The sequence below is a fragment of the Pelophylax lessonae genome (assembly GCF_965119305.1).
Source record: "Pelophylax lessonae genome assembly, chromosome: 4".
NCBI classification, from domain to species: domain Eukaryota; kingdom Metazoa; phylum Chordata; class Amphibia; order Anura; family Ranidae; genus Pelophylax; species Pelophylax lessonae.
Window position 1 is genome coordinate 59,812,891 of NC_138771.1, and position 14,864 is coordinate 59,827,754.

General features: G+C 42.2%; 1 protein-coding gene across 2 annotated transcripts in view; it reads right to left on the minus strand.

Moving 5' to 3' along the window:
* Positions 1 to 491: 491 nt before the first annotated feature.
* The window catches only part of MAN2A2 (mannosidase alpha class 2A member 2), a 250,977-nt gene continuing 236,604 nt past the window's right edge, over positions 492 to 14,864 (minus strand). The window contains exons 21-23 of one of the 2 annotated variants that reach the window (XM_082253219.1): positions 6,257 to 6,451; positions 5,976 to 6,086; positions 492 to 1,422 (exon numbers count right to left, since the gene is read on the minus strand). In XM_082253219.1, the coding sequence (XP_082109345.1) occupies positions 1,264 to 1,422; positions 5,976 to 6,086; positions 6,257 to 6,451 (465 nt within the window). In that variant the 3' untranslated portion in view covers positions 492 to 1,263. Of the gene's footprint in view, positions 1,423 to 5,975; positions 6,087 to 6,256; positions 6,452 to 11,769; positions 11,890 to 14,864 lie in introns of those variants that run through there. The other variant, XM_082253220.1, reaches the window with a different exon arrangement.

The following is a 14,864-nucleotide window of genomic DNA, read 5'->3' on the forward strand; positions in this document are numbered from 1 at the left end:
GTCAGTACAGATTTCGACAGACAAAAATGTGATGATCAAGACTGAGCATGCTCAGTGAAGAAAAAACACACGAAAAGTAGACCAGAACATGACATCACTTCTGCAGTTGGTTGTTGTTGGCCGACAAAATTCGTGTGCAGTCTAGAGCACATTTCAACCAACACAACAACACTGGACAAAAGACGGCCGATCAGTCAGCCAACAATCGTTGCTTGTGTACGAGGCTTAACAAGCCGACAATCGTCCGATCGGACGTTGGATGAAAATTCATGGCCAACAATCATTGCGTGTGTACGAGACATAACACTTTAATGCAGAGAATACATTAAGGTAAAAAACCATCTACCTTTACAATCACTTTAAACTCGTATTTACCTCTTGGTCTGTAGTTCAGCATTAAAGTGGCAAGTCAACAAACCTGGAACAGACAAGAAATATTTTGGGTCCCTAGCTTAAAACATCAACTAACTGGTAAATTAGAAGCCCGCCAGGAAATTTGAACAAAGTCTTTAATGGATATTTAGAAATCTTAACAGCCTTGCCATTAGAAAGAGTTCTGTAAATTAAATAATTCAGAGTCCTTTTTTCAGAGATGGTATCTGTATTTATGGCCACAGTTGCAGAAACAAGATGTACGGTTTATGGGTCACATCTTTTACTCAACAGATTCTTCCCATAGTTCTTTGCAGCTGTGCTACGGTATAAAAAGGCAGATAAATTAAGGGAAATACTGACAATGATTCAGAGATTTTTCGTTTCCCAAGAAAAACATATCACTAATCTAAATTTAATCTACCATCTAGTTGGATATCCCCCTCAGGATTCCTAGAAAGATTTCTTGTTGAGATTTCTGCAGCATTTAATGGCACAGGGACAATGCTATGAGCATGAAGATCCCACCGGGGATCACCTGAACTGTGGCAGGAATCAGGTGTAGTAGTGATGTGTTTAAAAAGTCAACAAATAATTTTAAAAAGCGATCTTGTCATAAATAGCTTCTGCTTATTCTGTAATGTCCCACCAAAGCATTTACCTCCTTGAGCATTTAAACAGCCTGAAACAAATTGCCCTTTAGCAATGGCTGGCTTTACACGGAGGGCTTTTGTAGTGTGTCCCGAATGCCTTAACAGGCGTTTTCCACTGCTAGATCCGTTTCTGGCGTAATTCCAAACAAGTTGCTCTTCATTAAGAGCATAAACTGGCTGAAGATACTTCCAGTCCTTGGCTCTTGTGCAATGGGATATTAGTCCCACTTGGCTGCTGTTAGCTGAAGCGCACGCGGTAAGTGGAAACTTCCATAGGGTCTAAGCTGAGCGTTGAGGTGCTGCTGTTTGAAGGCGAGGCTAGAGAATACATCAGCGTCAAGGAGGTGGGCTGCACGAGAGCCAACTCTAATCCACTGAACAGATTTCCCAGCGAAAGCTAGAGAGAAACAAATCATACGTTGGTCATAAGATCATTTCATAAACCATCATAAGGCATGTCCACATTTAGGCTTCAAAAACGAAAATATTTTTTTTTCAGGCCAAATTTACTGAACAAAAAACACAATGTTGTGCAATGTACAAAAGCACTATGGAGAGATTACCTAAAACTGGAGCACTCAGAATCTGGTGCAGCTGTGCATGGTGGGCAATGAAGCTTTGACAAAAAAAAAAAAAAACCTGGAGGCGAATTGGCTTGAGGTGCACCAGATTTTACACTCTCCAGTTTTAATAAATCAACCTCTATATCAGGGGTCTTCAAACTATGGCCCTCCAGCTGTTCAGGAACCACAATTCTCATCATGCCTAGTCATGTCTGTGAATGTCAGAGTTTTACAATGCCTCATGGGATGTGTAGTTCTGCAACAGCTGGAGGGCCGTAGTTTGAGGATCCCTGCTCTATATTGTAATTAACTGCTGTACATCAGGCTTTCTTTCAGTCTAACCCCCATACTTATGACAATTCCTAATTTTTCCATTAAGTTGACTAACTTTTATTTAACTGACCCCTTTTTCTTCCAACATTCTCACTCGAGTTCACTTTTCAGGAAGATTTCCAGTGACTCCCCTCTATGCAATCATATCCCATTACAGATGCAGCTAGTAGGGTCCTCTTCGGAAAAAGTAATGGACTTTCAATTCCTCTCTTTCCTGATGTTGGCAGATTGTGCTGAATTTCTCTATAATATGCCCCCTAGATGCTGCTCAAATTGCGTGTGCATCGCCCCTGTAAGCTTAGCTTAGTAAAGGGTGCTCAGGGCTGTTCGAAGTAAGCTAATGAAGTAGACCTTGGACTACAAAAAATGCAGTTTAAATGGCCCAGGGCGCCTGCTATTAACCCAGGCTGGAGTGGATGCACAGTTTGAACGGTCTAGAGTGGTCGGTAGGGGGTGCATAATTGTGAAATTTAGCCTGTCCTGCAAATGGCAAGATGGAGAGGAATTAGGGGACAACATTTTTTGGAAAGAACCCCCAATAGTGGCATCTGAAATGGGAGAACCTTCTCCGTTTTCAAAAAGAAGAGCTATGGAATGTGCCATTCAGTGAAAATAGAATTGCACAGGAGGATTCTCTTAAAATCTTTCTGAAAGGTGAACTTCTACTTTAAGCCCTCCAAGTACTAATTCATTTTTTTACTGTATAATTTTAAACAGTGACTCCGGGTAAAGGAGGATACATAAACAACCAATATGGTTGTCCATTATAGAGAACAAGCTCAGAAACCACAAGGAGTCTCTAATTCTTCTAAGGCACAAGCAGTCATATCCTCCTGCTGGACAGATGTCCTGACATGCAAGAAAGATTGGCTGCAAGTTAGAAAACTGCCTGAGTTCACATGATTATTGGCATTGCATGTTTAAATAATTTCAGTGACTGCTAAAACAGGATTTTGCTTCTTTACTTTACAACTATGACATGTCTCATTCTTGTCTATATAGTTATTTTGGCTTGGTGATGACCACTTATATTGTTGAAAATGGATTCCCCTGTGGGTTTGGGTTTTTTAAGGCACTCAGTAGATCTACAAAGTAATTTTTCATAAAAGATTTAACATTTTATTGATACAAAAATAAAAAGCACAGGAATGTGCATGATACATCAAAACATACAGAGTATAAATGAAAAACGCAAACCATACATTTTGCCACAACAATACAAGAGTGAAGATGTGGTAGTGCAGCGTTACACCCGAAGCGTTTCAAAGCTGTATTTTGCTTCTTCTTCAGGGGTATAATGTTTTGTTACACATACTCTATTCTCTGTATTGGTAGTACGTGAACGTTTGCATATTGAAGATAAAAACACCTGTCTCCAATTGCACCGACCTAGGTTAGCTCATGTTTCAAAATTCCTGGTTATTAATGTTGCATTTTCACTTAGGAAGATGACATATCCATACGCCCAGGGATAGAAATGGCAACTGAAGCCAAATAGCAATGGAGTGCTTTGTCCGCACAATCTGCAGGTTAGCCAGTCATCCATACACCTCGCCTTGGTTGGTGTATGGATGACTGGCTAATCTGCAGATTTTGTGGACAAAGCACTCCATTGCTATTTGGCTTCAGTTGCCATTTCTATCCCTGGGCGTATGGATATGTCATCTTCCTAAGTGAAAACGCAACATTAATAACCAGGAATTTTGAAACATGAGCTAACCTGGGTCGGTGCAATTGGAGACAGGTGTTTTTATCTTCTATATGCAAACGTTAACATACTACCAATACAAAGAATAGAGTATGTGTAACAAAACATTATACCCCTGAAGAAGCAAAATCTAGCTTCGAAAAGTGTCCGATGTTGTTACACTGCACTTCCACATCTTTACTCTCGTATTGTTGTGGCAAAATGTATGGTTTGCGGTTTTCATTTATACTCTGTATGTTTTGATGCATCATTTACATTCCTGTGATTTTTATCTTTGTAGCAATAAAATGTTAAATCTTATGAAAAATGACTTTGTACATCTACTGAGTGCCTTAAAAATCACAAACCCACAGGGGAATCCATTTACACTTCCTTGCTATCTATGGACGAGGCACGTAAACTAGAGATCCTCATGCTGAGAGATTTCTGTTCACTTTTATTGTTGGGGGAACAATGATGTATTAGGTTTAAGTGTATACGGTACATCAATAAAAAGCCACGTATATGCCTATTCTCCTTCAACGATCACATCCTCGACCTAGCAATGAGATTACTAGGCCGATGGCTATTGCCCTGAAAACAAGGCAGTAATCCTTATATAGGCAGATATGGACAGAAGTAATCATGTAACCAGTGGGCAATATTTAACTTACTTAAAGTGAAACTTTACCCATAACTCCATAAACAATAATATTCTTTAGCAAGAAACATGCAATCCACAGTAAAAATTATGCTACCAAAATTAGAGTGAGCTATATATTGCCTCCAGCCCTGTTCCTCTTTCTTCTTGCTGGAGGCTGCCATTTTGTTGAAGCCCAGAGCCGAGGGCAGTACATTTTTAGACTTTCAGCAGATCAGCCTCTATAGAGAACTAATAAGCTAAAAAGAGCAACTGAGCATGTGCAGAGCAGGTTGAGACAATGAATTACTGGATTTTAAACGGCACTTATTTTTAAAAGAGAAGTATGGGGTTTTTAAAACAACAAACCTTATAATCACCTAGGTGGATGCTGCATAGATCCTATGCCGCATCTGTCCCCTGCCACATCTGCAGTGAGAACTGAGCCATCAAACACCGCTAAACTCTTAGTTCTCTCCTCCACTCTGAGCAGAGAGTGGTGACTGTCAGTCAACGGCTCTCTGCCCTCACCTCCAGCACTCACTGGAGCGATGGGCTGGGGAGGGGAGGCAGCAGCTGGCTCAGTCTCCCAGCGGCACAGCTGAGAGGCTGAGCTAGCTGTTGTTCCAGACATGTGGGTGGATTCTGACTGTAAAGTCAGGATGTTTCCCCAGCCTAGACCGGCTGAGTGATGTCACAGAAAAAAAAACGGGGAAAACAAGTCACAGGGGTGCAGAACGAACTGCACTCCTATGATCCTTAGGAGCAGTATAGCCAAAAAAGCTTTAGCAATACTTTTCCTTCAATGTTTTTCATAGCTTTATCTGCAAAAGGGGACAGGCAGAAGTGATCTAGCAGGACATAATTTTCGGACTCAAGCTCCACTTTAAGAAAGCATAAAATGAAGTGAAAGAAGCAATTTACTTTTCTAAAAGTACTGTAGAACGTTTTTTTAGGGAAAGCACCTATTTTTTGCACAGCAAACAATCAGTGCACACGATGCAGTGAATCCATCTGTTGTGATGGAGTCCTCAGATTATACATTTTAAATGGTTTCCAAAATGGGCAACTCCCCTTCCATCCAGCTTATACATGTGTGAAAAGGTTTTTTGACTTTATTGCAAAAATATAATTGGGAATATGCAGTAAAGTGACCTTATAATACGACAAGTTCATATAATGTTGAAAAGTTATTAGGATAATTAACCCATCATTGGCAATAGCTGTCCCCATTGTGTTTACAGTGGTTGTAAACCTCCAATATGAACAAACCATATCCCTCTATAGTGTGTACTTCTCAATCTAGAGCACTAAGTGTCATTTCTGTCTGCTGCTTCATTCCTCTGCTATCAGCAGCATTAATCACTTCTGAGGACGGACACCAAGAGAAAAATAGGTGACAGGGGAGGGAGCTTGAGCTGATTGATAGGCTCAGCTCTGTTCCTGTGTGAAAGGGGGTGTGCCCCTTCCCTCCAATCAGCAGGGTGTAACTTCAGCTCCATGCCCTCTTTTTTCTGACAGCTCAGACAAATTTTACAGATGTAGAGAAGACTGTAGATAAACAGATACAACTCATGTAGGAGGATTTGTTTCATCTCTGTTTACTACCTGAGGCCTGTCACTTCCCTGGGTATAAGTAAGGGTTTTCAACCACTTTAAACTCCAGATCCTATATAACATGCATTCTCCACTAACAATGAGCAATTGTTGATGTCAAAACAGAATACCTTTCCTTGACTTGTGGTGCAGTTGAAACCAAGATTTTTTGCCTCCAGGCCACAGTCAAAACCTTTTCGGTGTAAGATCAGTGCGGTGTCTAGAGAGGGTATGCCATCATCCTACAGAGCAACATGAGCACAAATATTACATTTGACCCTTAAAGCCATGATTTCATTTAACAAAGTCTGCAATCATGTAACTCAGGAAATACATTTTTACATCTGCACTCATTAATGAAAGACAGGAAGCTACAAAATTAACTGTTCAAGAAGCATTGCATGAAGCTCACCTCTGCCTGTAGAGTCCTCAGATTGAGGATGTGGATGTCACATGGCAGAGTAGCAGAAAGTGGCAAAAATGATTTAAGAGCTGGACCTCCACCCTTTTCATTGGTCACAGGCATCACCAGGAGATCATAGTTCAAGTGCATAGACGTTATATGACTGAGCAGGGAAGGGAAGCTGACTGGCGGAGTTGATGGACTCTGGAAGAAGAAATACAGACACTGTCAAATCTGTGCTGAATAACCTCAGAACGTATTTCCAGACTTCTCTGATTTCTGAGTAATGGGCTATCAAATGATCAGTCTGACCAAATCATCCTACATCTCAGCTTATGGTAGATGTCAACAGGCTCAATTCACGGGTGCTTTCTTAAAATAACAAAAAGATCCCTGCACCCGAGTTTCAAGGTCACCCTGTATGTCGCAGTGATAAGGAGTTCCCACATTCCCTATTTTTTTTTTTTTAAATAAATTGCTGGCTGAACACTGGACCTCTAAAATTCGGGGTATTCATTAGCCAGCATTTATGCAAAATGTTTTTTTTTTTTTTTTTGGAATAGGCAATTTTAAATGATGGTCATCTTCTCATACAAGTTACAAAAAGAATGGTAACCGCCACAAGGCTAAAACCTTTCTCAACCAATGTAAGAAGATGCGTAGAGGATAATACATTAAATTGGCCATCTTCCTGAGAGATCAGAGCTTTTTTTTGTGAAACATAAAAAGCTTAATGCACATAGATTAGTGGGGAAAAGGGGTTTCAGTAAGGAACCTAAATGGCTAAACTAGGTCACAAAATCTAATTTAGTGTTACTAGGAAGTAAAAATACCCTACAACTGTCCTTACTGTGGCAAGACCTTATGGTTTGCACGGTTTAACATTTTCCTGCTCTTTCATATAAGGCATGGTCAAATGGATAATTAAAGCGTTGTACATATTGCTTTTTTCCTTTAGTGAGGGGGGTCTCCAAACGTTCTAAACAAAGGGCCAGTTTACTCTCCTTCAAACTTTCGGAGGGTCGGATTGTGGCAAGTGGAAGAAGAAAATGTCCCAGTATCAGTGGTAGGCAAACAATTCCTCAAGCTTGGTGGTCAGTGAGAGTAAAAAAATAATAATTGTATAGCACCTGTGGTCAGTAGCAGCAGGAATTGTGCCCCATCATTGGTATTATTTAAAAGAATTAAGCCCCATCATTGGTGTCATTGGGAGGAATAGGGCCCCATCATTGGTGTCAGTGGGAGGAATAGGGCCCCATCATTGGTGTCAGTGGGAGGAATAGGGCCTCATCATTGGTGTTAATGGGAGGAATAGGGCCCCATCATTGAAGTCAGTGGATGGAAAAGTTTCCAGTCATTGGTGTCAGTGGGAGGAATAGGGCCCCATCATTGGTGTCAGTGGGAGGAATTGGGCCCCATCATTGGAGTCAGTGGAGGGAAAAGTTTCCAGTCATTGGTGCTCAGTGGGAGGATTAGTGCCCCATCATTGGTATTAGTTTAAGGAATAGTGTCCCATCTTTGGTGCTAGTGGGAGGGATAGTGCCTCATTGTTCCTATTAGTTGGAGAGATAGTGCCTCATCATTGGGATTGGTGGAAGGAATAAGTGTTGTAGTAAAAATTATGCACCACTGTTGGTGCTCAGTGGGGGGAATAGTGCCCCAATGGGCAGGTAAAGGAAAGCAAAAAGCTGCATCTGGCCCCTGGGCCACAGTTTGGAGTCCACTGCTTTAAGGTATGGCCTTGTGAAATGTTCCAGTTGGCCCAAAGTAGGTTACTCTGCCACTGTGGTGCAGTTTTTACTTTGTCCAACTTACAGCAATGAAAATCTACTTAGGATGCCAGTAGAGTCGATATATTTTACTGGATGTCTATGCTCCTATATCTTACATTGGGGCATCACAAGTGGGACACTGGATGCCTGATTAAGAAAGGGGCCGGCAGGGACCACATTTAAAAAAACGCAACAATTACTTATGGGGTAAAAAGTCCAGCAGAGACCTAGGATCTGCTCTAAATGGGAAATATGGCAGGCTGACAGGATACATCTTGGAATGTCATCATCTGACCTGCTAGATGGTGCATGTGTGAAGGTGGCGCAAATTGATTTTTACCCTGTCTTGGGGAGGTAGTATACACATAGAAACCAACCAATAGTAACATAGAGACAGTGGGTGAGGTGAAACAAACTATTCAATTTGATCTGCGATTTATTTTTGGCACATATTTCACTCTATGTGGAACAATGTATACCAACAATAATGAAGAAGCTGGCACTCCACAATGAAAACCAGAAATATTCTTTACTTGATCAGAGCAAGGAACATTTATTTTCATTGTCTAATATTTTTTGTTATTTTTTTTCTTGTAGAATACAATCAATACAGAGAACAAGCAATCATCTAATTATATCACTTCATGTCTTCTGCTCATTTTAAAGGATTTAGGGCTCGTACACACCAGCAGAACTAGTGCCTTATTTGCATTTTTGTGCAGTGCATTCTGACATGCGGTAACGCATCACATACCGTACCTGTGGAATCCCTCTAGAATCTGGAAGACTCCGCTACTCCAGCGATCTCCACTAGCTTCCGGGTCCTGTGCCAAGCAGCTGCCCTGCTGCATTCTGAAAACAGGAGGATACTCGGCACAGGCAGCATTCAGAGATTGGTTTGCATTTTCAGGAATTGCCTGATTGGACATGGCAGAGAGGCGGGTTGGTGACATCACTGTGTTCACAATGCAAAGCAGCCTCTCTGCACAGGACCTGAAAGCTAATGGAGATTATTGGCATAACAGTGTCTACTAAAGAGATTTCCAGTTTCCATGCGGATCCTATAGGTATGGTAAATGTACAGTTACATAAGTCCAGGCAAGAGCAACATAACTAGGTAAAAAATTCCATACCTGGAACTCCTCTTTAAAGTTGTTGTAAACCTCCGAAATGAAAAATAAACGGAGCATATCCCTCTATAGCATGTACTAGCCTCAATCCAAAGCACCAAAGTGTGATTTCTGTCTTTCTCCCCTCTCTTTCCTCTGCATCAGTCACTTCTGATAGGTTATTTGTATGCCATAGAATCTTGGGAGACATCCCTGCCCCACTCCCCACCCCTGCACACAGAAGGTGAATGACAGCCTTGGTTGTGCATATTTCCCTACAAGACCACTCAGGTCTCAGATTACACTCAGTTCCCTGCTCTATGCTGTGCAGTGTGTGACATCAGATCCCAATCCCCTTTCTGTTGGAGCTGAGAAATAGCCTTTGATCTGCGTGTTTTAGAAATAGTAGAGAAGATAGGGCTGCATATACACAGGTACAACTTGTGTAATAGTGGTAATTTTGATGTCAAATTTTGGTTTAGTTTTAGTCATAGTCTTTTGACTAAAATGCCATTTTAGTTTTAGTCGTATTTTAGTCATCTGAATTGTTTTAGTGGTATTTTAGTCAACTAAAACAATGTAAATTTATATTTTATTTGGTAAAATTAACACGGATATGTAGGAGGATTTATTTCATATCTATGTATCACCTGAGGGTTGTCACTTCAGTGGGCATATTAGGCCCCTTTCACACTGCTTCGCTTCAAAACTGCCAGTAAAATGCTTTGTGGGCTTTCAAGCTGTTTGCAGTAGGGATAGACTGATATATTTTTTTCAGGGCCGATACCGATATTTTGGTCACAACGTATCGTTATCGGCCGATATTTTGTACATTTAAAGTTTTGAAAATAAAGAAAATTTTTGACACAAATCTGGTACTGAACATGTTAATTTTTGTTTAATGGCTGGCTGGCTGGCACCCTGTGATGGTTGGCTGGCTGGCACCCTGTGGTGGTTGGCTGGCTGGCACCCCGTGGTAGATGGCTGGCTTGCTAGCACCCTGTGGTGGGTAGCTGGCTTGCTGGCACCCTGTGGTAGGTGGATGGCTGGCACAGAAGCTGTGGGTGGCTGGCTGGCACAGGGCCTGTGGGTGGCTGGCTGGCACAGGGCCTGTGGGCGGCTGGCTGGCACAGGGCCTGTGGGCGGCTGGCTGGCACAGGGCCTGTGGGCGGCTGGCTGGCACAGGGCCTGTGGGCGGCTGGCTGGTACAGGGCCTGTGGGCGGCTGGCTGGTACAGGGCCTGTGGGCGGCTGGCTGGTACAGGGCCTGTGGCTGGCTGGCACCCTGTCTGTGGCTGGCTGGCACCCTGTCTGTGGGTGGCTGGATGTCTGGCACCCTGTCTGTGGGTGGCTGGCTGTCTGGCACCCTGTCTGTGGGTGGTTGGCTGTCTGGCACCCTGTCGGTGGGTGGTTGGCAGGCACCCTGTGGTGGGTGGTTGGCTGGCTGGCACAGGGCCTGTGGGGGGCTGGCTGGTACAGGGCCTGTGGGTGGCTGGCTGGTACAGTGCCTGTCGCTGGCAGGTACAGGGCCTGTGGGTGGCTGGCTCGCTGTGCCTGTCGCTGGCAGGTACAGGGCCTGTGGATGCGGGTGGCTGGTTCGCACCGGGCTGCTGTGGGTGGGTGTATGGCTGTGATACAGTCCCGCGAGACTAGTCCCGACTCCAGACGAGGCTGTCCAAGGCGAGGGAGGTGGCCTAAGAAGGCAGAATGACGTCACAAAAATATCGGCAATATCGGCCCGTTCCGCGGCCGATACCGATATATCAGGGAACGTGCATATCGGCCCTCGATATACCGGCCTTGCCGATAATCGGTCTATCCCTATTTTGCAGTGCGATTTTTAAAGGACTCATGGCTCAAAAACTGCACCAAAAATGCTGTGAGGCCCTTTTCATTCATTTCAACGGAGGGGGGCGTTTTTGGGGCGCTATTTTTTAGCTCTCCAAGCATGTTCCAAAGATGCTGCATGAAGGATTTTTTTCACAGCACTGCCAGCACACTGCCCCAGTTTGAAAGAATTCATTGATTTTATGGGAATCATTTTCCTTGAGCTTTTCAGGCGCTTTTTTTTTTTTTTTTTAATGCAAAAGCACTTGAGAAACTCCTCAGTGTGAAAGGGCTCTAAGGGTTTACAACCACTTTAAGGAAGGAAAAAAGCAAGTACTGCAATGTGTTCACGGCAGTGCACGCCCATTATACATACAATAACATGCGCTGTGTGGTGTGAACGAGCCCTTCAATGGTTTCAAATGTTTAAGTCATGTTGCTTGGCTTTTTTATTATGGCTGGTACAAGGAATTTTCTCCAGCTGAATAATCTGTATGTAAGGGAATACTGACAAGCACATCACAGAAGGGAGTCATTTACATTATAGGTGACAAGAAGACATTAATAGGCCATACACACTATAAGATTTTCTGAAGACTTTTTCCTTTAGATTTACCAAAACCATATAATATGAGGTCAAACCTAAACACTTTCACTTTGTATGCAATCTGGCAGGCCCTTGCGCTACATTGAAAAGGTAAATCTGAAGGAAAAAGTCTTCAGAAAATCTTATAGTGTGTATGGCCCTTTAGTTTGAAATCGGTCACAGACTCAATTCTACAAAGCATCTACAAGCAGCTAACTACAACGCACATAGCTACAAAGCCAGTCTAGAGTTTTGCCCTGTAAAGGATTACCTCATCGCTGCTGCTCCTCATGATGGATAATGCCAAATTTCTAAACTTGGAAAGCAGTTTAGAAAGGAAGCTGGAGAGCTGGCAGAAGGATTATTGTGAACAGGGGAATAATGAAATGGAAGAGGCGATAAATGGTTGGATGTGGATGGGAAGAGGTCATACACAAAGTCAGACCATGATTCACAGATCAATAAGTTGATGATATACTGGCACAGACTAGGAGGGACTGTAGGAAATACACAATATGACTATGGACTGGGAACACTAGACAGGTGTGTAACACATGGGTTTAGTACAGCTTATTTTATATACAGCATCATGAGGCGTACAAAAGAAACACACACTCAGACTAGCAGTTTAAAAACAGGAAAAAGGGGGTTATACATAAAATAAATAAAAAGTCACGTATGACATCTCTTTTTTTTTTGCTGGATGTCCATAGGTAATCTAAGGCAGAGAACTGCCAATTGTGATCAGGACTCCGAAAGGCTGATCAGTGCTAATTCTGCTATCAGTGGATCCATTAACCTCACACAATGGAAACAGTAAATTTGTGGAAGAAGGTAATTTATAAACTGCTATTTATAGTGCACAAAGGAGCTTATTTAATAAAAAATAATGATGTGCACTAACCAACAGTAATCAGATTACAGCAGTCATAAAAACACAAGATCGGAACTTTAACTATACATCTTTGTGGAATATTAATTGTAATTTCCCCAGAGTGTGTGGTGACATTAGGCCCAACTTAAAGGTAGGGTAGGTATGTAATTGTAAATACTAGAATATATCATCTTTGGGCTACGACAATCCGGATGATCCCTGTTCTATATAAAAGTGTTTACTTCTACATAAATGCACTGTACATATGCCTTAGTAGTATTTCTATTGATTTAGCAATGCATGTTCTTTACATGCCAATTTTTTGCCTTAGTGCACTGCATTCATTTAACTTACAATTGCGCGGATGTGTGACGCTGTACCCAAATAAAATTTATATCCTTTTGATCCGTGATCCAGATCCTATCTGTGATTCGGTGCAGCAGTGCCACCTTGCCGCCCTATAAGTTATATGAGTGGCAAGCGGTTAAGGATATGGATCACTAACATCAAAGACTTTTATAACACTATCAACCTCTCTAACCAGAGACATTCACAGGGATGCAGAGCAGTGAGAATATCATATGAATCTAGATCAGGGGTGTCCAACCTGCGGCCCAGCACAAAATTGTAAACTTACTTATAAATGTTGATTTAACAAATAAAAAAAATGCATTTACAATTTACAACATGCGTCAGAAGAAAAATGTGACAGTGTCTTTGCTGGAATTTTATAAGTTTTATCTTCCCAAAGAAAAATCTCCAATTTTCACAATCACGCCTTATTCATGTCATCAGTCTTTGGCATATACGGCATATATTTGTGAGCAACTATTTTCAAGGATGAAGCACATGATGGCCAAAATTAGTACCAAAATATCTGAGGAGCACCTTGAGAATTCATTGAGAAGTGCTACTACATCCATTCAACCGGATATTTATGCGTTAGTTTATTAAAAACTGTGTCAAATATGGCACAAGTTTTATGTTGCCCTCTTTTACTTTTATAATAAAACTTCTTAGGAAAAGATGAATTTCTATTACTCAGATAGGTACATTATCTATATCAGTGATCGTTACATTATCAAAATCAGTGATCGTTACATTATCTATATCAGTGATCGTTACATTATCTATATCAGTGATTGTTACATTATCTATATCAGTGATCGTTACATTATCAAAATCAGTGATCGTTACATTATCTATATCAGTGATTGTTACATTATCTATATCAGTGGTCGTTAGTTTGAGATTTGCCTGACTTTTTCTGCTCATCAGAGATCCTTATTGTTAGTGTATTTTATGTGCGGCCCAAGACAATTCTTCTTCTTTCAATGTGGCCCAGGAAGGTCAAAAGGTTGGACACCTCTGGCATAGAATAGGTCACATTCGGTGGGCAGTACGACTTGCCAAATGTAACAGTGGGGATAGCGTTTGCTCTGCCGCAAATGCAAAGAATTGCGGTCCCAGCATTTATCCACCCCTCTACACTGCCTTTGCAGCTTAAAGGGAGCAGTTAGGAAGTAAAAATAGGGCTCAATCCCATGTTTTTACTGCCTCCCTGAACAAGTATAAACTAGGCTTAAGGGCAACTCTGACAAAGTTATGTAATACTTGGGTTAGGTGATTGGACATGATGGTGTATGATCAGTTCAAATGGACAATAAGAGGCTTCTTGGATCTCATATTTTTAAAGCAGAAATAAAGACAAAACTTTTTTTTCTTTTCTATTTTCGGAGAGAGTAAGGGAAGGTTATAACTAGAGATCGACCGATTATCGGCGGGGCCGATATGCACTTTCCCCGATATATCGGAATCGGCCACCAAGGTTACCGATATTGCCGATATTTCGGGAAAGTGCTGTACCGGAGTGATGCCTGCAACTAGAGGCATCACCCCTGTACCGGCGTCCATAGCCGATGGTCGGCTGTCTTGTAATGACACCCAACGTGGCTGAGAAGCCGCTCGGCTGTCATTACAAGGAGCAGGAAGGGACATTCCCCCCTCCAGCGGCTCCCCCGGGTCTCCCGTCCCACCGGGAGACCCGGGCAACCAGCCTGCACGGCTGCCGAAGACCCGATCAAAGCCACATTCGGTTCTGATAGGGTCTCCATGCAAAAACCCGGAAGTGATGTCATGAGTGACATCACTTCCGGTACTGTCTGGCGCTAGATCAAAAAAAGACAGCATTCAAAACAGCAAAACTTGGGGTTTTGAATGCTTTTAAGTGCAGAGGAGGGGTTTGGGGTCTTTTATACCCCCAGATCCCTCCACAAGAGTACCTGTAAAGTTAAAAAAAAATTTTTTTAAATGTACACAAATATCGGCCAATACCCATATGCATTGACCAAAATATCGGTATCGGCAACTAAAAACGGATATCGGTCAATCACTAGTTATAACTAGGGATGTAACGATATTGCCGCTATCGCGGTATCGCGATGGTTACC